Consider the following 25678-nt stretch of genomic DNA (forward strand, 5'->3'; position numbering starts at 1 on the left):
CTTCCGGCCACGCCCACCGCCGCGTGCGGCGCGCGCCGGCGCTTCCGGCGCGCCGCGTCTGCCTCAGAGCCACGCCCCCCCCGGGCTCGCGCCCCGGCGGCCCCGCCCCCGCTCCCCTCGGGCCGCCCTGAGGCCGTGGCGGCTCCGCAGCCGAGGGGCGCCTGACACAGCGTGCGCTCTTTTCTCCAAGGAAAAATAAATAAAATGCTCTTTTCTCGGTAAGGAAAAAGGATAAAGTCACAGGCTTTTGCAGCCGCTCGGGGTGTCGAGTCCCAAGCGTTGGCAGCAGGGCCCGGGAATGAAGCAATCCCTGTCCGCCTTTCAGTAAATGTGCGTTTTTAATTCCTTTCACCATATTCCTGTGAAATATTGTGGAGCAATGCTCAGAACTGGAGCACGTATACCATGATGTACCAAATACGACACACGGTTAGTGAATATAAGCAGTAAAAATTAATACACTTCATTGCAATCTGGCACTCTATTCATCTCGCTCTCAGCTAAATTGTGGCAGACCTGCACAAATTTCTACCCACTGCTCGTTATTTATCTCCCGCAATTTCGGACTTGCTCTACTGTCTCCTCTGTACCAAAACGGAGTAATAATATCGTGATAATGATGCAATAACTGAGGCTATGACACTGCTACAGTCTGAAGTGCTGCGTTCATTCCAGTTCTGAGTGCCCAGCCCAGGCAGCAAGGACTGGGATTTTAGGAGACGACTGAGGGAAAACTTTCCTAGGATTTTTAGCAGGATAAGATAGATCAAGTCCATGTGGTATGTTTTTTCATATCAGATGAGAAGGCTGAGGTTTGCTGAGGAGCTACTCAGGCTGTTCCACCAGGAACACTGACACCGGTCACAGTTCCCTTAATCTCTGCTGGGTAAAGCAGATGGACTTGTGGACTTCACCCTGAAGTGAGGGAAAAAACTAAAGGATTCAAAACATCACATCCCTAAAGTGAATTTTCCAACTAAAAATACAGCTAGCAAAGTAAAAGAGAGCAATTTATATAAAATGTAACTTTGTAGCTACTGTTGTAGATGACAATCGCTCAGCATTCCTGTTCCCAAGAAAGATAGCTGCCAGGAACTGTTCCCACTCCTCTGGCCATTTTATTTGCTGATTTGTTTTCCAGAAGATTATTTTTAACCATGTTGCCCATGTTTGTGACACTGCAGCAAAGAACAGCCATGGGAAAAGGCAAACCCTGCCTCATGGCAGTGGACCATAAATCTTCCCACCCCGGAGCTTCCCAAGGACAGCATGCACTCCGTGCCTTCAGAAGCGTAAGGGAGAGCAGCATCCCCCATAAAAATCATCCCTGGCTTGTCAAAAATGACCCAAAAAAGGGCATCCCGAGCCTCAGGAGGTCAGCCTTAAAACAAATGCTGAGCAGCTTTTATTCGTCTTTCAATTTCTTGAGGTTTCTTCGTAATCTAATTCAAGGAAACAAAGTACGGACATGTGGACACGCACGCTTTGGTGGTAAGTTTCTATTTACTGACTCCTTGCCACCATTAAAATGTTTAATAGGAAAACCTTCAATGGAAAGCTCGAGCTGAGATATTTCTCTTGGATCCTTGTCAGAAATAAAGAGGTTTCTGAGGTATCGATCCGATGGCAGGTCCTCGCTGAGGACCAGCAAAAGCTCACACCTACAGCTGTGCAGCCTGAGCCAGGCCCAGCCTCAGAGCAACACGACGTGGTTTATTTGAAAGAGGGAGCTCTTGGGATGAGCTCTGGATTTTCCTGCAAAGGAGTGGCAGCGACAGAGCCTGCGGAATCTCCCGGCAGCAGTGGGGGACATTCATCAGGCTCCCTGGCACGGAAAACTGACAAGCCTCACTGAGAGGGAATTAATGAAGGCAGGATTTTCCACCACCTTCTCTAAAATCTCATCATTTCTGTGCTAGGACCTTCTAAAAAGGCAATGCTGCTGAAGTGGCATAAAAGGCCACTTTATTAAAAAATACATTAATGTTGGCTGTGTAACATTAAAACCCCCCCCCCCCCCGGGATATCTTGCTTTCTTATTTTTGTGATTTTTCAACTGAAACTTGGCTTTTTAGGGTGTGATACAAAACACAAGAGAAAAAGCAGAGAAAAATTACTCACGGCCACCACTGCCTATGGAAGGTATTATCCACTGCTTCCCAAAGAATGCTGGATTCCTAACGGTACACCTGTGTTTTAGAGAGGGGAAAAAACCACCCCCACAGTGAATAAATAAAATAAATCAGTGAAGTTCTTCCTTCTGCCAGCAGCTGAGGGTGCACAAACCCAGCGGGAGCTGCTCCAAGGGCACCTGACCCCCCGTGAGGGTGCAAGGGAGCACCGGACTGCTCAGGGCCACGAGGACACTGATCCCTAAAACACATTTTGGGGTGCTGACACAGCATTTTTGAAGCAGATGGGAGGCAGACATACCTGGCAGCACCCTCCGTGAAGCCTGGATTCTTTTTCCCAGTGTCTCCCCACAGGATTCATCTCCCTCCTTCCTGGTTGTGGCATCTATCGCCATAGGCAGCACTGCTCATACTGTGAGGAGCAGCAGGAAACATTACAAAACCTTGACAAACTGGGAAAAAAAAGCCAGAGAGAGGTCAAGAGGGGAGGAAAGAGGCAAAGAGAGGGGGAACGCTGCCAGGAGAAGGGGGATGAATCTCTGAAAATGGACTCTATTGCCGTAACATATGCACAGGGATGGACTCTGAAAGAAAGGAGAGCGACCAAACCCTCACAAGGATTCTCCTGAAATGTTCCTCTCAGACACACATGCATCTTTTAGGGAATATAAAATGCCCTCCTGCAGCAGCCTGCAACAATTTTGATCCCCAAATAGCTGTTTTGGGGAGGGGGACGAACCTCAAAACCTGCGAGCCTTGCACCAGGTTTTGTTAGCAAACGCAGGCGAATCTGGAATATTTGCTTATTCCTTTCATTGAACCTCCTGGCTGATTTGATTACTTCCCTGGAAACGCATGTGCAAATCAGTTTTCCAGCCTTTTGAGGGCACTGCCTTCCGCCGCGATGTCTCCAGTGACTGATGCCAACGTCTTGCTAATGCAATGTGCAGGAAGAGCCGGCGTTGGATGCCGACGCCGATGCCCAGAGCTCTCGGCCGCTCGCAGCCATAAATCCCTCCGTTCCCAAATGCAAAACACTGCTGTCAGAAATGCCTCACCCTGAAAAAATGTGTTAGCAACAATTCAATCTCTCAAATTAAGCAGGCTGAGACACGGCCATTCCTCTGCCATGCACTTACCCGGATAGAAGGATCCGATGATGGAAGACTGGGGGAGAAAAGGGCATCATCAAATTGAAAAGCCCCAGGGAGATGAATGGGAGATAACGGATGGAAAAACATTTAGAGCCTGAAATGATTCCCCCTCCTGGAAAAACCTCCTTCTCGCCTCCCTGGGAAGCGCTCAAAGGAGACCTGTGGTGCAGGCACCTTCAAGCAGGGATAAATCTGATGGTAAGAATCCGAGCAGACAGTTAAGACTACACAAGTAAGCAAATTTATTTGAAGACAGAACAAATGTCGTGGCAAACAACAATATGCAAATTCAGTTGAGAACAGGGGTAAATATCAGACTTTGTTTTCAAATCGATATAAAATATAGTCAGATTTCATTTTGTCCAAAAAGCAGCTCGCATCGGGATGGGGGGTTGGAGGGGATGGCCCTGTTCATGCCATCTGAGGTGTGTGTCACCTGGAAAACCTCAGGCTCAGGAGGTGGCTCCTCTGCCAGCGGAGATGAGCGATGCTGGGAGGAGATGGAGGCGCCTTTGGGACTCTAGATTTCTACCTCGATTCTCCTTAAAAGCCAATTTTTGCCACTAAGCAAGGGGTGGGTTCATCCCCTCCAAGACCCTCAGTGCCCACCCCCCTATGTTTGGATCATGCAATCACGGGGCTCCTGGTTGCTTTTTAGGGTTGGGCATCTTTGAAGGCACCTGCACCTCCTCTTCCTCAGTGGCTCCTGATGGATCAACCTCCCGTGGCTGAGCTGAAAAGCCAGCGAGGGAGCAGCTCACCTCGGATGCCAGAGGAGTGAACAGGACGAAATCCCCTCCCAGAGTGAAGGTGCTGGCGGGCTGCTTTCCAGAAAAACCATCCCAAAATAAAAGCAGACATAGAAAACATTAGATTGTCAATGAGGCTTTGAAACAAATTCAAGTTTATCCTTAATTTTTCTCGTATGTGTGTGTGTGTGTGTGTGAGACTTCATACAAACAGACAAGAAAGACGTGGTGAACTTCAAGCTCTGGACAGGCATGTGGTCAGTTAGCGTCCGCAGAAGCACCATGGGATACGGAGGAGTTAGCACCAGAGAGTTTGGAGGACCTAACTGAGCACATGCGTCCTTTGGGAAACGTGGGGATGCCGTGGGAATGGGCAGTGGGGAGACATGGAACAGTCCATTAGAAACAATACAAGGCAATTCATGAGTTTTCATACAGTACAATACAGTCACTGATCAATTAACCCTTTCAGTACAGTACATGACAAGTAACACTTTGCACCCTGTTAGCACTAGGAAAGGAGGGCTTGGGCTGGAGAGGGGTGGCTGGTGGGCTATCCCTTCCTGCCACTGGATTTTAGGGACTGTGGATTGCTTCAGCTGTTTTCCCACCCCAGCTCAGACAGCCCGACCCCAGCCTGGCTCCTGGGGGGATGCACTGGTGGAGAGCAATGCCACCAGTCCATCCACCCACAGCGAGGGCTGCACCCAAATCACAGAATCCTAGAATCCCAGAATGGAAGGGACCTTACAGATCATCTAATTCCACCCTCCCTGCCATGGGCAGGGACACCTTTCACCAGACCAAGTTGCAAAATCGTCCTGGTTTGGCCATGGGGATGGGAGAGCCACCCTGCTCTGCCCTGTGCCAGCCACCGAACCGATGAGAAAACATCCAATTTAAGTTCCACCTGGCCGATTCTGGTGCTGAAACATGGAGAAAAGGGTTCAGAGGCTGCGTTCAGACGGCCTCGAGCCAAACCTGCTTCTTCCCTCAGGCGTAGTGAGAACAGGGTCCATTGGAAAAGTGCTAAATTACAGTACATTGGCATTTCCATATGTCAACTATTGAACAGCAAAACAGATTGTTTGAAAACAGAATCAGTATCGTACAGTAAGTTCACACTTAATTCTTCACCGTTTCTACACTTGTAACACATGCATTTTATTTCCATTAGTTTAATGCCAGTAGGACCAACATCCTCCAGAACAATGATCTAACATTAAACAAAACTTCCTAAGGAAAATATTAAGCATCACATAAAGTTTCAGGAAAAACCTGTTAATTAGCATCACAAGGTACTCAGATTTACATTTAGGAGTTTTCATGCCGTGACTTTAAAACACCTTTTGGTTAATATCCTGGGGGGCAGGGGGAAACAAACCCAAAAAAACCCAAACCAACCCCAAAAAAAGAAAAAATTTAAAAAGGAATGTTTCAGGAAATAATGTATTTCTCTATGTGTGTACACACCCAGGGAGACAAGCACGAACACGCGTGCATGGGTGTGTGCACAATTTTGTTTCGATAAACTCAACTCATTTCAAGGGCATTTTCATGGGTCCAAAAAGACTTTCAAGGAAACGAACTCTAAACTGCTGAAGCAAATTAAAAAGTCTCTCTTGGAGGAACAGAAAAGGTTGGTAAAACATCGCCTGTGTGCTGTTACGATGCGCTTTCCATGAGCTATCTGAAAACCCAAACAACTAAAAATCCTTGTTTTCCACCCAGAAGGCCCTTCCAAAGCCAGGGGTACTGTGCTAGGAGTTGCATTCAGGCCTCAAGTGTGATGGCCAGGAGAAAACGCTTAATTCTACCTTCCCAAAGGATGAGATGCCATCTCCAAGGGGCAAAAAACTACACCTGAGGGGGAAAATAAGACCAAAAGACCTGTTCCACATTCCCCTTTCTCCCAAGCTTAATTTCCATGGACTCAGTGAGACTGGTGGGCTCGCTGGGGGGGAGATTTTCCAAATGGTTTGCCCTTATCCTGGTGACAGTGAGCAGGATGTGGGCTCTGAGTCACCGAGCTACTTTCTGAAGAGGCTGTTTCCTCAGCCATTATAATTTTGGGGGCTCAGATAGAGCAGCAGCATCGCCCGGTGCTATTTCTTTAAAGCTAAACTTGCAGGATAACTTGGGCGGGGGGCAGGAAGAGAAGAAACCAAACCAACCCAAAATGTGGATTCTATTTATATTTTAACATCCGGTGATAGAGGGTGTAAAAGCATAATACTTGGGGTTACTCAAGATTTGGGGGTTTTAACCATCTTCAGTACCCACTGAATATTCAAGCCCCTGAAGGTCTGTTGAAGAAGGAAGCCAAGAAAACCAGCGACTAAAACTGGAGTTGTTTAGGAAAACTCCTCCATCTGCTGCAACAAGGAAACCCAGTACACCCATTTCTTTTTGTTGCTGAAGGTTATTTCCATGATGGCCCCTTGGTAGCAGTGAAGGAGAAGACCTAATTCCCTTCTCTGCATTCACACTGATCACGCCGTACTGGCAGGGTTTATCCATCAAGCGTGACTGGGGAGAAACTCCCATCACGGAGGATTGCCAGAGAAAGATTTGGATTGACTATGGGCTCATCCAGGATGATGAGCAGCAGTCCCAAGTGCGGATACCCCGGCGTGAAGGAAACACGGGGCTCTCAACGCCCACCATGATTTATTTGCTGCTGTGGAAAACCCACAAGGGCTTTTAAAGAAGCACAACACCACCATCTGGTTGAGAGTGGGTGGTTTGGGACATCAAAACCCAGATTATTAAGCATCCCAGGGATCACCATCCCATTTCGAATCCTAGAGATTTCTGACTATGTTTCCTACTAACTCTACCCTGCTGCTTTCTTGCTGGCGAGGGTGCTCTGATCCCTGGCCTTCCATACGGAAATACCACAGGAATTTAACAGGAATAGCAAGCACATCTGAACTGCCTCTGAGCACGAGAGCTGATCAACTCCTGACAACGCTTTTGAAATTCAGCAGCAAACCCCAGGGTTATTATGCTCCATCTTCTAAATCGTCTGTAAATCTTTATTTACTTAAAAATACCTTTTGCAGTTGAAGCCCACGACCAATCCCAACAGCACTTCCAGTGCAGGCACAATGATGGCTTTTATTGCAGTGGCTTGAGCGCAGCCTTTATTGGTACCAGGATCTCAGACTGGTTTGAACTGGGCTGTCCCATGGACTCACTGGGGTCTCGCACCAGACACAAGAGTGTCTGCCCTACGCCTCTCACTGCACTCAGTTCCAGGTGTCGAGGAGATGATCTTGCACCATCCCGACCCCTTCTGAGACTTCTCCTGTATCTTTGGTGTTTTTAAAAGCCATGTGCTCGGGTCTCCGGGCGACCTCGAAGTTTACAACAACCACGTCTGCCTGGATGTCAGTGATTTGGGTGTTGGTTCTGCCGTGTAAAATAAGCTTGGATGGGTTAAATTCCCTACTATCAAGTCGCTAATGGATATGTAATGGAAATCAGGCACCAGACAGTGGTCCAACACACCTCAAAATTTTCTTCTGACGGCCCCTACATAATTCACACTGCGCCTAGGAGGGTAAATAGATGGGGAAAAGAAGAGATTTCAAAACTCAGTGCTAACAGTACGTACAAAAGTGCAGTGCTCAGTTTAGTCCGAAGCAAAGTGACTACTAGTACTTAAAGTGCTAGTCCCAACATCAGTTTGGTTCAGTGTCCGAAACACGGGGGGAACACGGGGAGGGTAGCCCGGGGGGAAATTAGAAACAGACAGCACTGCAACTGCACATGCCACACCAGGAGTGCTTCAAATCACACCACTGCGGAGGGACGCGCAACGCCACGGCTCAGCTTGTGAACACACACGAGCAAACGACTGACACCTTTCAGGTTACTATAAAGAACAGCTCCATTAACTCCATCACTACGAACCCATTCGGGAAGCAAGTGGTCACAGCGCACGGAAAACAAAAGACGACCCACTCCAAAACCAAGAGCCTTTTGGAACACTGACAAGTCTTTGCAACTAGGATACTCAAAGTCTAGCGAAAGCAGCCTTGCCCAGTGCCTGCAACAAGCTTGGCCAATGCTTCTCATGCACTTTACAGAGGCAGACTGCCTCCTCTTACACGCTATCTTACAGCTTAGCCTATTTCCCTATTTATTTGTGGTCTGCTTCGTTAATTGTAGCTTTCTGACCATGCATTCAGCTGGCTTGTTTCTCTTAACCACCCTACCAGTCAAAGGACAATGTATGCAAGGACGAGACGACGAAGGCGGTCTGGTAAACACTGATCTTATTAACATTCTCATGAAGAAAAAAGCCCCAGCGAAGGACTTTGGATCAGCACGCTCCTGGAAAGAAGCTGGGAAAGGAGGATTCATCCCAACAGATGACAGGCGCTCCCGTTTCTTTCTGTAAACACACACTTCCCACCAACTGCCCCATCACCCAGCCCTACCTTTACACCTGTGCTAGAAAAGCAATGGCTCCGCTTGCTGGAAACAGAGCGCAGGAAACCCCCCTGCTATGACTGTGCTGGACCCAGTCCTCACCCTAGGCTGGAAGCGTTTCCCTGTAAGCTGGGACATGCTCCAGCAGTGCCCTCCCACCCCCTTACCTCAGGAGCTCAGCACTTGCAAAAATAGGGTGTTTTCTCCCAAAACAAAAGTACCAAATGAGAAAGGGGGAAAGCAGAACCTTCAGTTCTCACTATGTTTCAGCAGGCACCCCAAAAAAAGGTCACGGAACAGCAAAGTGGCTCCCTGGGCCCTGCATGCATTGCCACCAACTCTCCCAAGTGTTGTACAAGGCACCATCTGGCTGTGCAACATCTGGTGTGTCCACAGCGGGTGTAGATCTTTTTTATGTAGAAAGCTCTTTTTAAGTCAAAAGTATTGACTTGCTGGAGCTGACAGGATATGTTGGGGATGTTGCAGGTACAGCTGCAGACATGTTCCTCATCAGAGACCAAGCACTAGGGAGATGGTTTTCCAGAAGCAGAGAACACTACTATCCCAGGGGTAAAAACAGAGCTACAAACTCAGGTCACTTATTTCCATTCCTGCCAGAAAGAGCCGGATTTAACACGCAAAAAGCAAGGTCGTGCACACAGGGGATATGGATGTAGATGATCCATCTTTGCAGGCATACAGCTGGGAAGAAAGGAGCCTGGAAAAGATGTGGGAGCTGGAGAAGTGCAGTGTGAGATTGGCAGTGCCCCGCAGTGAGGAGGGCAACGAGGTGCACAGTGGGGAAACGTGACCATCTAGTCCACCATCCAGACAGGAAACTTCTGGAATGATATATCCAGCCTTGCTGCCAAAGCAGCAAGGTCTGGGGAATGTACACAAGCACGTGGATGTGGCCACGATCCTGCCACCCAGCAGCAAGGAACAAGTCCATCGTGGGGGGAAAGTGTGCCAGTTTGCACACCATCGCTTTCCCTAAGTGACGTTGGAGGCTTGTGGGATTAAAAGCAATCGTTGAGCAATAGATAGGGCAAAGAAGCATCTTCCAGGACTGTATTCAAGCCTGACCTTCCAAGACTGGCACATCTCACCACGTGCCATATGCAGGCACTGGGATCCCATTAGGTTTAAGTAGCATTGACCTCAATGTTGAGACCAAATCCAAACATTGTAGGCATGGACAGTTACCAGCCTGAAAACTCCCGTGCCAAAAAGACTCCTTTTCCACGTCTTTTTATAACATGTTCTTTCCTGTCTTCCAATTGAAAGGATTTTTGGCAGATGATTTGGAAGCGGATAATAAATCTAATGCTAGGACACCATGTCCAATTGCACAGTAATTTCCTGCACGGCTCTCACAAGGAAGTTTACACGTCGTGCTGCATTTTTGCTGCTTTAGTTTGTCCTATGGATACACCATCGCCCATGTGTGACACTCCTTACAATTCTGCCTCCACCTGGACTGGCAACTCTGTTAAATTTTTAAAAAGAAAAGCTGTTACAAGTTTTTTAGGAGAAAAAGCTGTCTGCTTGCCCGTGACCCCACCTCTAACCCGAGCTCTGGAATTTAAAGGCATTTATAAAATCCTGGTACGGCCTGCTGTGCTAGATTTTCACCTAAATACCCTCGGCAACTTTTCCAGCCTCCAAAAAAAACCTGATTTTAAAGTTTATTAGGAGCAATGATTTCTTTCTGGAGGCGGAGGCTTTTGCTGCGTCGGAGCCTGCAGATATCCGTGCACTGGTTTTCAGTGGCGAATCAAGTGACTCCCAGACACAGCCTATTTCCAAGGAAAACGCCATCCCAGACTGCTCGGTACCAGAGGCACTACAGTGCAAACTGGAGATGCGGGGCCATTTTTAATTCTATGCTAATTATTGCAATAAAAACCAGATCCTGCAGCGCAAGACCCATTCTGGGAAGAAATAATCATCCATCTTTCGTAGCTGTAGCCGTGCTGCTCGAGAAGAAGCTTATTTACAAAATGGCAATCTCCAGAAAAAAGCTGTTATCGTTGCCTGACAAAGCCATATATTCTGGTACCTTCTGGGGGGCTCTGTCTGGGAAATTCCTCTTTGAAACCAAACACTATAAACCTCAAATATGGAAAAACCCCATCCTGTTCAACCAAAAACAGCTGTAGGGCTAATGCAACCCACCGTGATACAGAAATGATGCTTGGAGATCCCTGCTTTGAAATCCCTGCTTTCGGTTTAGAGCAGGAAAATCATATTACCTCTAAATTATTTATATGTGAAAAGATGCTTTTAATAAAAGCATCAATGGTGTGTAAACAAAAATGAAATTCCTAAAGCAGACTTTCCACATTTTGTATGGTTACTTAAACGTGGATGAGAAACATCCTTTTTCCCCCCTGGACAAAAACATCCATCGTGCAGGATGGCATGAAAATGCCCTTTTTTAGTATGCAGGAAACACAAAAAGCCAAATAAAGCCATGGACCTGCAGAGTGGTTGTGAAAGGGATGAAGAAAACCCAACCAAGCAGCAGGATTGCAATCTGTTCCCGCTCCCCCCACGTAGCGCCGCGGTCCCTGAAGAGGCTCTCACACCAGATTGCACTGCCAGACAATCTTACGGAGACAGGAACCTGCACTTGGGTCTCAGCCAAGCAAGACCCCCAGCGCCTCTTTCCTGGACTGTCAAGACGCAATCTTCCTCCAAGAGCTGCTTGTACCCTGGGATGCCACCGTCCATGGAAAGGGCTCTGCTCCACCTTCTCCGTCTCTCCTCACCGGGTATCCATGAGGCCTACATCCAGCATTCCCAGGCACATTCCTGGGGAGCAGCAGAACAGCTCCGATACATTGCCCCGCTGTAATGATGGAGCCTGAAGACAGGAACATTGGACCACAGGGACAGCATGTTGAAAGCAAAACATTTTATTACCATCGGTTAAGCTTCATAATGCACGCTTATGAGTAAGAGAGAGGTTATATGGAGATCACTTTGCTCCCTACCAACTGCAGCTTCTGGGATTAAATGCAGCAGCTGTTGAGCGGAGCAGAACGGGACCAGTGGAAAGAAAAGGAGAATAAAATACATTTGAAACGGCGGGGGGTAGCTTGGCAGAAAAACAGGCCCCTGACTTGAAATTCAACGAGAAAGGCTTTTTTTTTTTACTGCTGTACTAAAAGCCACGGAGTCCTGGACAACAGCTGGTGACCAAGCACTGCTCTGGAAACGCACCCCTCTAACTCAATACCCACCTCAGCAACCACCACCTGGTACGGGCGCCGCAGCTCCGACACAACACGGGAATGTTGGAGGGGAACGCTTTTCCTTGGGGCCACGACACCTCTACACTTAATGGATCAAGCCCAGGATGCTGCAAAAACAGGAGCTCCTGACTAATCACACCCCCACAGGAGTCTGTGGGAAATTCTGGTGGCCATGGAGGCAGAAGGGTGGATGACAACGGCGATCTATCCCAAATTCTGGATGCTTGGCTAGCTCAGCGAGAGCGCCCTGCAAGGCTCGCCTGGGGTTGACTCAGACGTGCAATTTTTGGTTTGTTTTCTGTCCGTTTCCATGCAATGTTTTTGACAGTAAATGCCAGCCTGAGATGGTTTCTAAAGAACGCAAGTTTCTTCCAGCAGAAATTGCCCCTTCAATCTAAGATCAAAAATCCAGTTATCTTTCCTAGAGTTCAGAGGCCACAAAAAAGCTATTTTGGACCATCGGCTGAAGAGTCACTAAGACACTTTACCAGCACCAGCTTTTTTAGCTCAAATCAGTTTACCTTCCAGCCAATCTTCCACAAGCAGCTTCAAATTGTATCAAACCCTATCCCGAGGAACACTCTGCTTTCCCCTTTCCTGATATTACCACTCTCATTTCACAATAGTTCCTGCATTCAAACAGAATTCGAAGGAGAAAATGCCTCCACTAGTGAAAGAGAACTCCAGTTATTGCTAGCACAAAGCTACCAATTTTTCTTCTAGCAAACAAACTGCTTGGCTAGAAAGGTGGGAAGCTCTTGGAAGACTGAGAGCCTGGAGGAGGCTGGTTTTTAGGCTGAGGCAAGTGAAAAATCCCCATACTGTGGCCTCTTGCTTGTTTTGTTTTGCACAGCATCTTCAGCCTCGCTGAGAGGAAGAGGCCGGTGTGGGTTTTTAACAACACGAGAGAGCACCTCAAGGGCTATTGCAACAGCTCAAGGGCTGCAGTGGGGAGGAGGAGGGTGAAATTCCCTCGGTGGAGAGCCTGAGGAGGGAGGTTTAGGGAGGTTATCCCAGCTTTAGAAGGTGTCTCCTAAGAGCGGGAAAAAGGTGTGAAAAGCAACAGGTTAAACTGCAGCTTGATGCTGCAGGCAGGAGTTAAGTGGGCACCACCTCTGCCTCGTGCTCTGGATTGGGGGTTTTCTTGGAGTTTCACACGTATCAGCACAAAACACACACTGCCAAACAGACAGTTTTAAGCTGTTTTTAAAAGGAAAAGTCTCTGTAATATGCCTTCACCAAGGTAACCCACAGTAAAAAGCTGGCAGCATCCATGAAAACGTTCATCAGGCGACTACAGCACCTCCCTCTTCTTTTTATACTTCTTTTCTTAAAGTAAGACAGCTAGAAGGAACTTATCAGTGGTTAGCTCGAAGGGTTACCCCTGGCAGCACTGAGGGATGACTGTGCTGACATCAGCAATAAATGCTGCTAAGGAGAGGGGCCTGGCATGCAGCAGGATTACGTGCACACTGCATGCCAGCATATGCTGATCCCAGGACAGACATGTCTGTAGGCTCTCCAAAGTGGATGCACCAGGCAAGAGGCGAAAGTCCCACGAGGCGGAAAAGGAAGGATGAAAGAGTTGGGCTCCTGTGATACCCAGGATAAAGCTGTTGACACCTTCCCTTTGAGTTATAATGGGATACACAATACCTGTGGGTGGCGGTCCCTTGCCTAGCTCAGGTCTCTGCTGCCACTTTGACCCAGGTCCTACGGGCAGGCTCTGGTGGTCCCTGGTCCTGGTGCCTCCCACTGAAGCAACCGGAGTCCGTACAGGACTGTCAGAGAGTAGACAGGAGCTTGGCAGAGGCACAGTTCTTATCTCCACATCTTCATACTCACTTTGCTGTGGGCATGTTCATCCCACGTGCCTGAATTTACTAACCCACATCAAACCCCTGGGTCGATTCCTAAACTGATTTGGAAGCACTTGCTGTTACACATGCAGAGAAAAGTGACTCTAATTACTCTGCACCCCATTTAAATGTCCTAGGGAGAATGAAATCCTGGCACCGTGCAAAGAAACCAAATTGAGGTTACACGTAACAAAGGATCCAGGCATGCCGTTGAGCTGTGGTGGGGAGGAAGAGCCTGAGCTCGGAGCAGCACTTGCAGCAGATGCAGCAAAGCTCATCCCTGGGGAAGCTGTCAGACATTGCCTACAAGCGAGATGGTGCGCGCCGGCTGCTCAGAGGAAGCAGCGAGTCTGCCGTCAGCACAGGATCAAATGTGCCCCAGGTAACTGGTTCATGCAACCCTAATCGACATGGGAGCCATCCCTGAGGGAATGACTGCATGGTTAAATAACTCTCACTTTGCTGCAGCTTCACCCCAAGAATCTGCCCCAGCCTAGAGGTAACATCTGCCAGAACCCCACCACCCATGCAACGGCTGCAGAAGCATGTGAGAGCTGCAGAACAGGATCCCTGGAATGGTTAAGGCCAAAACACACCAAAACAGAGCAAAACGACTTTCTGGGCAAAATATAACCAGCTCCACATCTTTTTTCCTACCCTGGCCGCAGCAGTTAGCAAACGCACAGGGACGGAGGGAACCAAGGCACATTTGGGCTTTGCACAACATTTCCAGAGGGATTCATAACAAAAGCTTAAGAAAAAGGTGCTGAACTTCTAAGAAGAAAAGAGATTTGGGGCCCTCAAGCCAGGTCATGCACAAGACATGAACTTGGTGATCCAACGGGGAAAAGGAACAACATAAGCAGGACCAGGCCCTGCGGGCAAAGTGAGAGGAGAATGTCCCTATGCACTGAGCTATATGAACACCTACAGGGGTTGCTGCCTGTGCTGCTCTAGTGACCTTGATGTTCTGCAAACAGATGGAGCAAGAAATAAAATGCCAGCCTTAAAGGATACGCTCTGAGGTAAGAGGCACAGAAGTTAGGTTCACCTTATGAAACACGGTGCCTAGTCTCAGCTTATAGGTAAACATTTCAGCCAAAAAACTCTAATTTTACCAGGATGGGGGGGATTATTAAAAATGCTGAAATTAAAACACCTCATCACTTACTACAGGGATGTGCACATTAACTGAGTTGTTGAATCTAGGATAAATCCTACTGCCAAGAACTAGATCAAACCCTTGCCCTCTGTCCTTGGCTGTCAGCAGCCTCTGCTCATCTGTGCTGTGACATCTACCTGGGAAAAACTCTTTTAAAAGTGCCACCAGCACAATGCTCCACTCTTCAAACACTTTGCCGTGTTTATTGGAGTCTCAGGAGAGAGACCGTCCTTGGAGGCAGATCAGTTCCCTCACAAATTCCTGTTCTAGGCAGCCCTATAGAGATCTCAGGAGTGCTCAAACATCTAGAAGGAAAGAAAAAGCAGCTATTGTGAAGACAACCCAAACAGAAACTTCTGTTGACTGCACACTGAGGCGCATTTACTCCAGAGCACTGCTCCGTCACTTCTCTCCCAAAACCGAAGGTCTCTGGCCTTAGATTCCCCCTGCCAGCTTCCTGGAGGAGAGAAAGACTCTGCTTTTACATCAGGTACTTCACAACCAGGCAGCAGCACAGCAACCTCCTCCATGCCCACAGTAAAAATGACAATTTGCAAAACAGCAAGAGGTCCAGGGGGAACTTCCAGAGACAAAACAGCTCCTGTTCAACACCAGTTGCCAAGGGAAGCGGTGGGAGCAATGCCAGCACCGGGCTCAGCTCCCTGTGAGCCCTGAGGTTTGCTCTCGTGCTGCAAAGCCGTCGGGGTCCGCTGCTGCCAGCACACGACGTGCTCCCGCTCACCCTTTAACATGGAACAGCAGGGATAATTAATTTACGTTAAAAATACCAGGGCTGCATTGGCACATCCAGCCTTTTCCCTAGGAAGAGGAGGGAGGAAATAGCTGCCTGACACATGTTGGTCATATGCCTAAATGCCCTTCTGGAAGGTGCTGGGATGAATATGCATGTCGAGTAGTGACAGTGTGGGACAGGAGGAGCTTCTCCCTGGTTAGACCTACACAAAACTCTCAGATCTCCTCGCACTAAAAATGTTACTGAGGGAAAGTTCATGCCAATATTTCTGTGACTCTTCATATGATGAGTACACACAATCCTGGGAGATTTAGGAACATAAGGGAAAGCCTGTATTTCCAAACATGCTGGCACAGGGAGCTTATATTGTCACTTGATGCTTTCCTTACATTTGTGTTTGAACAGACTCATCAGAAAGCAACAAGAACACAACCAGGGCTAAAAATTACCCTTGGTGGAAGATTTTGTATTTCCTTTGGAAAGGATGCAGAAGAGACATGACAACAGCCTTTAGTTATGTGTAAGAGCTGCAGCAGGGGAGAAACCAAATTGTTTTTACAACTCCTCTGGAGAGCATGGCCTGTAAGGCAAAAAGCTATAGAATTAGATGGAAGCTAGGGACACGTGGACTGGACAGCAGGAGAAGTATCAGAGAGGAAGCAGGGCAAAATAGCTTAGGGAGGGAAGCTGGGCATATATCCAGCATGGGAGATTTGAAAGAGCAGATTTTTTCCAGGTTGTTCAACTTGGGAAAAATATGGATGCTTTTTGCTCTGTACCTGGCCCTGAAACACACCATTAGAGGCACCTTTGCACTTGCAAATTCAAGTTTAGAGTCAGGTAGGTTCCAAACCTTCCAAACACTACATTTCATCCCAAATTTCTCCCCGTCTCGCTTTCGGATATCATCGGTATTGATCAGTATCAGATCATCACAAGAACTCTCGCAACCCTTTGAGGTAGGGAGGTGTCATCCACCCCCTTTTAGCAGTGGAGAACACAGGCACAGGCAGGATAAAGCCAAAGTGATCCCATCTCCATTATCAGGAGGCTCAGCTTCCACACACTGACAGCTTTCCCAGAGTCCAGGCAATTACTCCAGCACTTCACTGGTTCAAAGCACAGCTTTCGACAGCTGTTGACACCGACCCCTGCTGCACCTCAGACCTCAGAGTGCCCGGCCCAGGAAAGCAAAGGTGGTACAAGTGGTGATCATCCGCAGAGTCTTGTTAGAAAATACACAAACCCCTTTGCAAAGACAGGCACGAGATTTCTTCTTGAAAGCCACTTTCTTTCCCCTCTGGTCCCCTCCAGCCTTCACTGACAGCTTTCCTTTGCAATGGAAAAGAGCAGCTGCCCCATCGATCACACACAACACTCCGTCACTCATTCCTGGAGCAGGAGGCAGCCAATGCAGCGTGCGGAGCAAGGCTCTGGTGAAAAGCACACGCGAGCATCCATAAATTGGGATGGCATCAGCAAACCTTACAGGCCACCAACACTTGTGTGCTCCCCTAACCTTCTGCAGGTATTCCAGGGCAAGCCTCCCAGCTCAGCAAGAGCCAAGCCACGTGAGTCTCAAAGAGTGAGCTGTAAAAGCAGTTAACTCCACCCATTGGACACGCTTGGCCCCGGTGGGTTTGTTGGCAAGATTAGACACTTGCAGAGCGTGTTACTGTTCCCAAAGAGGAAGGAGAACCAGCCCAGAAGAACCACCCTGGTCCCCGAGTGGAGCATTAGGATCTGTGTCTCCTTCCCCAGCTCTGTGGGACTCCAGCGCTGAAGGTGCCGCCTATTCCTCCTACTACGGATAAAACCATCATCATGCTCTATGATTCCCTGGAGCACGCATCTTGTCCTCGCTTCCCTCCGCCCCCTCCTGCCTTTTCGTTCCTCTTCCTCGGTGGGAAGCACTTATCTCTGCTCTTACACCCCCTCTCCCTCTGCATTGTGCCAACAACATGTGCTCCCAACAAGGACCAGATGGGAATACTTGTAAGAGCCTGGGGTTAACCCGTGTCTTTTATCCCACATACTCTGTGCTGTTTTGAAATGCAGATTCTATTGCGCGCAATTTCTAGTGTAAAGATTTAAGGTTAGTAGTAGAGTATGTTGATATTGCTTGTGAAACCCATCTTGCTCCTACTGCACACTGAACACCTCCGATATGGGAAACAGGAAAGACGACGGATAGCGTTTTAATATGTCAAAGAGAAGGACCTATTGGAAACAGGGGGGAAACGAGTATTTGTAATATGACCGTGCATATATATCTCTAATATTCCTCTCTCCCTTGCCTCTGCGTTCATTTGTGCCCACACATGAATTCACAGATGTTGTGCCAGCGCGGTGCCGAGTGGGGCTGGGCACGGAGCCTCGGCTTTCACCGGCTGCCAGCAGCTGCCACCGAGGGCCATCTTTACCTCCAATTAATCTCTGCGTGGCAAATGATCACGACGAAGAACAGACGCAAACTCCTGTCTGCAGGATGGATTTCCCCCACTGCGGTCAAGAAATCCACCCGACTGTCTGCGGGTCCAACCTACAACTCCAAGGCAGGAGCCGTTATCCCGCCTTGTTTAATACTGGTATGTTGGATGGGTCTGAAACCCCTGAAAGACAGAATGTGCCTTTTTAAGTTTCTACTCTGCGCAGAGCTAGCCATTTCCACGTGCCACTCCAAGTGTTTCAACGCACCCTAGCAATTAAGAAGATGAATTAGCAAGTCGCTAATGACGGTTTTATTGGGGGGGGCAGCCAGGCCCCTCGAGGCTAGGCCAGTAGGAACACAACCACATTCACCACACATGAGAAGCCAGCAGGCACCTGCACCTTTCCAGAAGCTGGTGTACATGAGAGAGCCCCGAGGCTGCAGGTTCAGGTTCCGCGTGATGCCTCCCTGCGCATGGGGAAGGAGCAATCTAATTACATCCATCACAGAAATGCCAAAACGACATCCGGCTTATAAAACCTCAATTTATGCTTTGACATTTCTGGAAAACCAATTTTTAATCCATGTCATCTATCAGGAGTTCTTGATATTTTACTTCACCTCGATGCTTTAGAATACTGTTGCCTTTATTGAGGTGCAGGTGGGGAACTGAACACAGGCTGACAAAATATTAGGAAGAAAAATTGGTGTCAGCCCATGAAAGCTTCTGCAGGTTTTGGAGAAACAGAACAGCAAAAGATCTGTCTTCAGCTTTTTCCAAATCCCCCAAATCCAAAAGCACTTTGTCCCCTGACCGGGGCTTTTTTCCTGTGGTCATGACAGGATTTGGCCATTTTTAGGCATGACCAGAGCACCCCAAACAATACTTTTTGGCAAAGGCTGTGAGGTGACAGCCACGCTCGGGTACAGCTTATGGTGTAGCCTTTAATTCCACTCTTTCTTGCATAAACTCTTAATTTCAAGCACAACCTTTACTTGAAAGGAATGGAAGGGTAGGAGGGGAAAGGTGAATTTTAAACATCACAATATGTTAAGTCATTAAAAATAAAGGGCAACTTAATTTTGGAGTAAGCAGCATAGAAAATTAAACAGAAGGTCTAATTTTCTTCAGGAATTCTTTCATAAATCATATATATCTAGTGTATGTACAGCAAAAATGGGAATGCCATGGAACTGAAAACGCTTATTAAGTAATTTTTGACCTGGTGCAAAATCTGGCCAGTAAAAATACACAATAATAGACTCCTTTCTACTATAGAAATTGCTAGAATTGGATAACAGGACTGCAAGTCACGCAAGCAGAAGGCTTCCTAACCACCACCAACTCCCTTCCCTGGGAGTTTAGGTCACTTCAATAGGCCATAGGGGGGGAAAAATGATGCAATTATCAGACTAGACATCTGTAGCTGAAAAAAAAAATGTGCTGACATTGATTTTGGTAATTGCTTGGGGGTTCCTTTTTGTATAAAGGACAGGATTTTAATATTTCTGCTTGGGATTTTACGAACATGGCAGTACAGATTTGCAGAGCCAGGGGTTGTAAAATGGCATGGAGACATGACGTGGCCGGCAGCTGCCTCTTCTTTACAGCTCTCACCTTGCCTCAATGACGCCTCCAAGGAAGAGCTTTGCTTTCTTTTAACTACGTTTTCCCTTGCAGCCTTGCCGAAAACCTACGGAATTCTTACCAGGGCTGCGGCCAAGAGCTCGCACACAGCTCTGGGCGGAATAACATTTATCCAGACCGGTGGTGGGAGCAGATGTCCCCTCCTCAGACTGCACTTCAGATAAATAAGGTTATTTCGCTACGAGCTACTACAGGCTACAATATACTCACATAAATATATTAATGCCTATACGTGGATATGAACTGGTATATATCGGATACAGATAAGAAACACTTACGACGACGAGTAGATACCAATAACCACTGCAGCTTCTCGCTGGGTAAAGTCCATCGTCCATCCAGACTCCACGCGAGGAACCTGCAAGGGAGGGTTTCACCATCCCCCCGCAGCGCCCAGGGGGTCGCCCTCTCCACACCAGTGCAAAACGCTTCCCACCCCTTCCATAGCTCTGTACTTTACCAGGAAAGCCGGCTCCATGGGCCGGACTCAACACAACATCCCCCCAGCTGCAAGGCAGGGGAAGCCCCCGCAGCCCCTTCCACCCGGGATAAGCTTTTCAGGGATCACCCCACCTTTTGCAGCAGCAGCAGGGAAAGCCAGGTACAAGGCAGCTGCTGGACTTGGCTTTGTCAAGGCTACAAGCGCAAAGCTCGGTTTTAAGCCTCGACAGCAACACGGGGGGGCCCAGTTTGCAGAAGGGGCGAGGAGCTGCTGCGACAGCGGAGCTGAAGATGCTCAGCAGCTCTGCACATTGCAATTTAAAAAACCAAATTATCATCCCACTCTTGGTGGTTTGAGAGGATCCTCAATACAGAGCCTGTCCTCCTCTAACATACGAGCGGAGCTGGACCAAGCAGGATCAACAGGTCTCTAACAGACACATGCATGCAGGAGACGGCTTCTCTCAGCATTAGACTACGTTACCAAAGCATCCCCTTACCGGAGCGGGAGCAGAAATGTGCTCCTAATATTATTTACACAATATAAAGTGCATTAGGATTTAATAATTCAACTGACAGACTTTCTGCCGGGACCATACAATTTCGAAACAGAGGTGAGGGCTTGAATAGGAAATTCTCTCATGAGAAAAAGAGGTTCAGACCGGTGCTCTTCACCCTGTCCTCCTAAGGATTGTTTTTGGCCGTTCTTTCTAGTGCAAATAAGCTTGTGTTTTCTCAAGTTTAAGGGACATGGCAGTTTCAGGGCGTCAGGAACGAACATTTAAAACACATCAGGGATTCAGTGTTCCCGAGCATCTCGCTGGGCCCTTCTGGGCGCCAGCAGCCCGCATGGTCACTGCTCTGGGAAGCTGAAGACGCGCTGCCAAAAATACAAAGGAACCCGTTTCCGAATCTCACCGTTCAAGTTTTGCATTGCTACACTCCGAGTGCATCCCTACTACCCTCCAACCCAACATCTGCTTCCCATCACGTGCAAACCTGTTATCCTCCAACCCAACGTCTGCGAACACCAGTGTTTTCCGTTGCGATGGAAACCCACAGCCACTGGTCTACCCATGAGTGATCGGCAATGAACGTGAAGATCCCGATCCAGGTTTGGATACTAAGGTGCATCCCGTGCCAGGGGAATAAATGCATTAGCAGATCCTACGGGATACGTGCGTGCCAGAACCAAGGCTGGCCCGGCAGCCAGCAGTCGTTGGATTCCTGGGTGATATTTACAACAAACTAATGGCATTGGAAGGCCAATTAATTAACAAAAGAGAAAGGGTTTTTTTAAAAAATGGGCAGCAATAAGGAAAGCCATTTTGCATCCTTTTTTCCTTTTAAAACGGTGAAGAAAACATCCCTTTCCAATCACGAGTAATTTCCTCACCAACACTACAGGAACACAGGGAAGGCATGAGCACTTAAAACACACGTGGCCACTCAGGCTAATTCCAACCGAGGAGCTTTTACGATCCCTTGAGGCAAAGGCGGGCAGGGATGGGAGATGCCGAGCTCGCAGGGGAGGAACGCCACATAGAAACGGGAAGGAGAGCGTAAAAAGTTTGTACATTCATAGCTCCGGTTTGTTGGACTAGAAGTGAATTTTTTACCTCAGGCACTGTGACGGGCAGCAGCAGTCAGCGATACGCTAACGTACGCATCGACGACTCGTTCACTAAATTCTGGTTTCACACCATAACAGGATGTAGAGTTCTTTTAAAGTGGGTTTTTGTGGGGTTGTTTTTAATTGACCTGTTAAAACCATTGGGACCAAAGCCCTAAGAGCAATGATGAACCAGTATCCTGCACAACTCCCGCTGATTCATCACGGTCCACTGGCTGTTCGAGTGATGGAGCGAAAACTTCTCTTCCAGGTTTGAACAGGGACCTGAAAGAGCAACCTATGGAGAAAGGGATGGGAGTTTTTGACACTAAGCCAAAGGCTTGGTTGCTGTAACTGCTATATGTGGTTTTAAAGGGGGAATCACCTAAAACAGTGAAATGAATTTTCTTACTTCTTGTCACAACCGTAACATTTTCCTAAAGGTTCTTTGGTGACTTTGGTGCAAGCTGTTATTTTTTTTTCTTTTTTTTTTTTTTTCTTTTTTTAAAGTTAAAACAGATTGACTAGTTTTAGTACCCAAACTAAAGTCCAGATTTATCCTCTTGGTTCCCAACCCTGTCTCCCCAACCTTTCTCATTATGACATTAACAGGCAACAGCATTCGGATTGAGTGTGGCCAAGCAGTGTGCAGGTGGCTCCAGATTCAGAGTGGTGAACAGTCTGGTTGGAGATAAAGATGTTTCTCAAAAGGTTAAAAAATAAAGCATGTCATGGTTGCATGGAAAAATAGCTGGTCCACGTGCACACTAGGCCACTCTGTAATGACACAATTTGAGTGATTACAAATATCTCATCAGACATGGTAATGCCTGCTTAAAACAATCTTAAAGGTGAGCAACACGCTACTAGAAGTACCTGGAGCTCAGTCAAACTCCCACTGGTTCAGGGGGAAGGAGCTGGTTGCCCAAAGGCTGGACAAGCCCCTTATGTTATAAATACTCATGGTTTTAAGAAACGCAAAATCTTTCATCAACCTCCCAACCAGGTAATTGCACACATTCTCCCTCCAGGCAGAGAGCTAGTATCATGAGATTTAAAATTTACATCACAAAGACTCCAGGATGACACCGAAACCATGGGGCAGACGATCAGGACTGGAGCTGCTCAAGGACAGCTCCAGCTCCGAGCGGGGAGGAAGGGGGTGATGGCAGGGCATGGATGTTGTCTCCCCAGCACCATCCACAATCAACACGGCAGAAAACCCAGCAGGGCATCCACCACAGCTTCCGAAACGCGCCACGGGTGAGCACGAAAGGGATGCCTTCCTACACGAATCCAGTGGTGCACCAAACACCCCAAAGGTCTTCCTCATGGCAGGAGGAGGAAAACACCCAGATGCTCTCCTTGCACAGGTAACATCCCAAGCGCATTGATCTGGGAGGCAAGCCGGGAGCCTCGGTCGCGGCATTCCCTCCACCTCCCAACACCCGCTCCACAGTCGCCTGTGGGAACGCCTACAAAAATACCTTCTGAAATTTTGGACAAAATGTGTTAAAAATGAAAAGAAAGATCACCGGCCTTGAACGGGCAGAACACGGAGATGAGGAGTGGGTTATTATTCACTGCCATTAATTCAGACGGCTGAGCACTCCGCTGTCCTGGGATACTCAGGTTATCTGGTCAGCACAAAACTACAGAATGAAGAACAGATCTTCTGCCCTTCACCAGCACGTGACCGAGGTCTGACCGGTTACCGAGATTTTACCCATAAACAGACTATTGTTTCCAACTCAACAACCAGGAGATGCCAACTTTAAAACCTCTCTCCCTCCTCCCACGCAGACCAGCGATTCACGTGGAGCTGATTTTTGCCATAAATGCTCTACGGTGACACTGCTCGGCCTTTGGACCGAGCACGGGCAGAAGCCAGTCCTGAAAAACTCGTGATAAGCAAAAACTGATACATTTCATCATAAGCTTCAGGGTGGGGGTACTTTTGTATCGTGTTTAAGTGCAACACAAGCCTTTTCTAGACTATTTAAAGGTCAGGGTGCCGGATTTTGTTTGTGCTGATACTCGTACTTCCAGTCTCCAACACTCGAAGCAGCTGACTCATACGGACTCGGGAGGTTGGTCCTTTCCTAAGACACACGGAGATGTTTTGGGCATAGTTTAACGTGATAACCAGACTCCTATAACATTACGTACTGGAGTTAGCAAGAACTACCAGAAAAGGACTTTACAAAAAACTGGGGCAACTTGGAATTACTATAGGTCAGTCCCTCTCACCAATTTCTGCTTGTTTTGTTTGGTTAATTGTCCAATGCACTCTATTCCAGACCCTCTTGCTCTTCACCACTGTCCCCTCTGGCATCCATTCTTTTCTCTTTATGGCTGTTGTAAATTCTCCTCATCTCTTCTTCGTACTTGATAAAATTTTCCCCGAACCGTGTCCACGCTTTGTACGGAACTGTGATGGTGTTACGGTAGGGCGGCCTCACCTCACTTACCTTCAGGAAGATGCCGTACCTGTTGGATCCCACGTCGAAGTAGAAGCGCTTGTTGTCCACTCGGAAGGAGGTGCCCTCGGGGAGCTCCGGGGGCTCGTCACCTCCCCCCCGGCGATCCTCTATGTCCCCCTCGCCATATTCTTCAATCAGCTGGACCAAAGCATCCCTGAACTCAATCATCCCTTGTGCCGGGAGGACGATCGTCTGTTCCTGTCCCAAGCTGTGGCCAAAATAACCCATCATGCCAGGTCCCCTGCTCATGGTCTGCCTAATCCGCAAGAAGCGCCCGCGCTGGTTCTCCTTCAGGTCCAGGTAGTACTTCCTGTTGTCCCTCTCGATGTACTCCGTTTTGAGGACGCTGTGAGGGGGCTCTTCGGAGCCCACGGACACCGGGGGCGAAGGCGGCGGGTGCTGCGGCCGCCTCCGGGGATGCTGCTCCTTGTCATTGCTGTGCTCGTGCCGGTGGCCATGGCCGCCCTTCAGGCCCAGGTGGGCGTAGTGCTCGATGAAGTCCCCCAGGCAGTCCTTCAGCTCGGCAGCCACGGACAAGGAGAGGGTCAGCTTGCTCTTCCTGATGTTGTCCTGCCTGCCCCTTCCTATCCAGACCTCGGCGATCTTCAGGAAGCGGCCGCGGGAGCTCTGTTTCACATCCAGATAAAATCGCTTCTTCTGGATGTCCACCCTCTTGGAGGCCAGCTCCTGGATCTCCATGCAGCTCCCCTGGGAGGAGGCCGGGTAGTGGTACTGCTGTTGGGACTGGGAATAAATGTTTCTGTGCAGGCCAGAGCCCCCCAGGTTCCTTCCTCCTCCTCCTCCTCTCCCTCTTTCCATCTTTACCAGTCAGCTGGAAATAATACACAACAGAGACACAGATGACAACATCAGCACCAGGGGCCTGCTCGGCTCCTCGGCGGCGGCTCCGCTCGGCACTGCTCTCCCTACAAAGGCTCCTGCATCCCTCTCCGCTGCCACTGGCACGCAGCATCGCAGCCCAAGGATCCCGGGCGCTCTTCTCCTCCCGTGCTCGGGCTCGCGGACAAGGGAGCCCTGATTCCAGCGGCACTCCCCGGCAGCACTCCCTGCCCTGCAGCCCCCCTCTCCTGCCCCTGTGGCACTACGGATCCTCCAGCCGTCCCACGGGGGTGGGTTATGGTGCCCTGTTTTGGGGGGCACTCACCCCTCTCCCAGGACTGCCGCTCCCCTCTGCAGGGTCTGTCTCCGTGCCGCTGCGTTCCCCCTCCATCACCCCTCTGCTCTTCCTCCCGGGACACTGGGGGGCACTGGGGTTCCCCGCAGCACTGCCCTCCTGCCCGCCGGTACCCAAGGAGCCCCCCCTACTGCTGCATCTCCTGCCCCAGTGCGCCCAAGGCTTCAGTTCCTTCCCCCCAGTACTGCCCCACTGCCCCCTGGTGCCCTCACTACCCTCCAGTGCCCCCAGTGACCCCCAGTACTGCCCTCTTGCCCTCCCCACTGCCCCAGTACTGCCCCCCGGCCCCCAGTATTGCCCCCCCAGTGCTCCCCAACACTACAACTCCTGCCCCAATGCTCCCAGAACTTCACCCCTT

General features: G+C 48.9%; 1 protein-coding gene across 1 annotated transcript; it reads right to left on the reverse strand.

The window, feature by feature from the left end:
• Positions 1–3504: 3504 nt before the first annotated feature.
• Positions 3505–25187, reverse strand: PURG (purine rich element binding protein G). Its single transcript, XM_010411326.4, has one exon. It carries the CDS (start codon positions 24942–24944, stop codon positions 23934–23936), a length of 1011 nt encoding a protein of 336 aa, XP_010409628.1. The 5' UTR covers positions 24945–25187; the 3' UTR covers positions 3505–23933.
• Between the last annotated feature and the right edge of the window lie 491 nt (positions 25188–25678).

This window comes from Corvus cornix, chromosome 4 (assembly GCF_000738735.6).
Source record: "Corvus cornix cornix isolate S_Up_H32 chromosome 4, ASM73873v5, whole genome shotgun sequence".
NCBI lineage: Eukaryota > Metazoa > Chordata > Aves > Passeriformes > Corvidae > Corvus > Corvus cornix.

Bases quoted from the DNA above. Each gene is read 5' to 3' on its own strand.
- PURG (XM_010411326.4), bottom strand. From the start codon at position 24,944: ATGGAAAGAGGGAGAGGAGGAGGAGGAGGAAGGAACCTGGGGGGCTCT.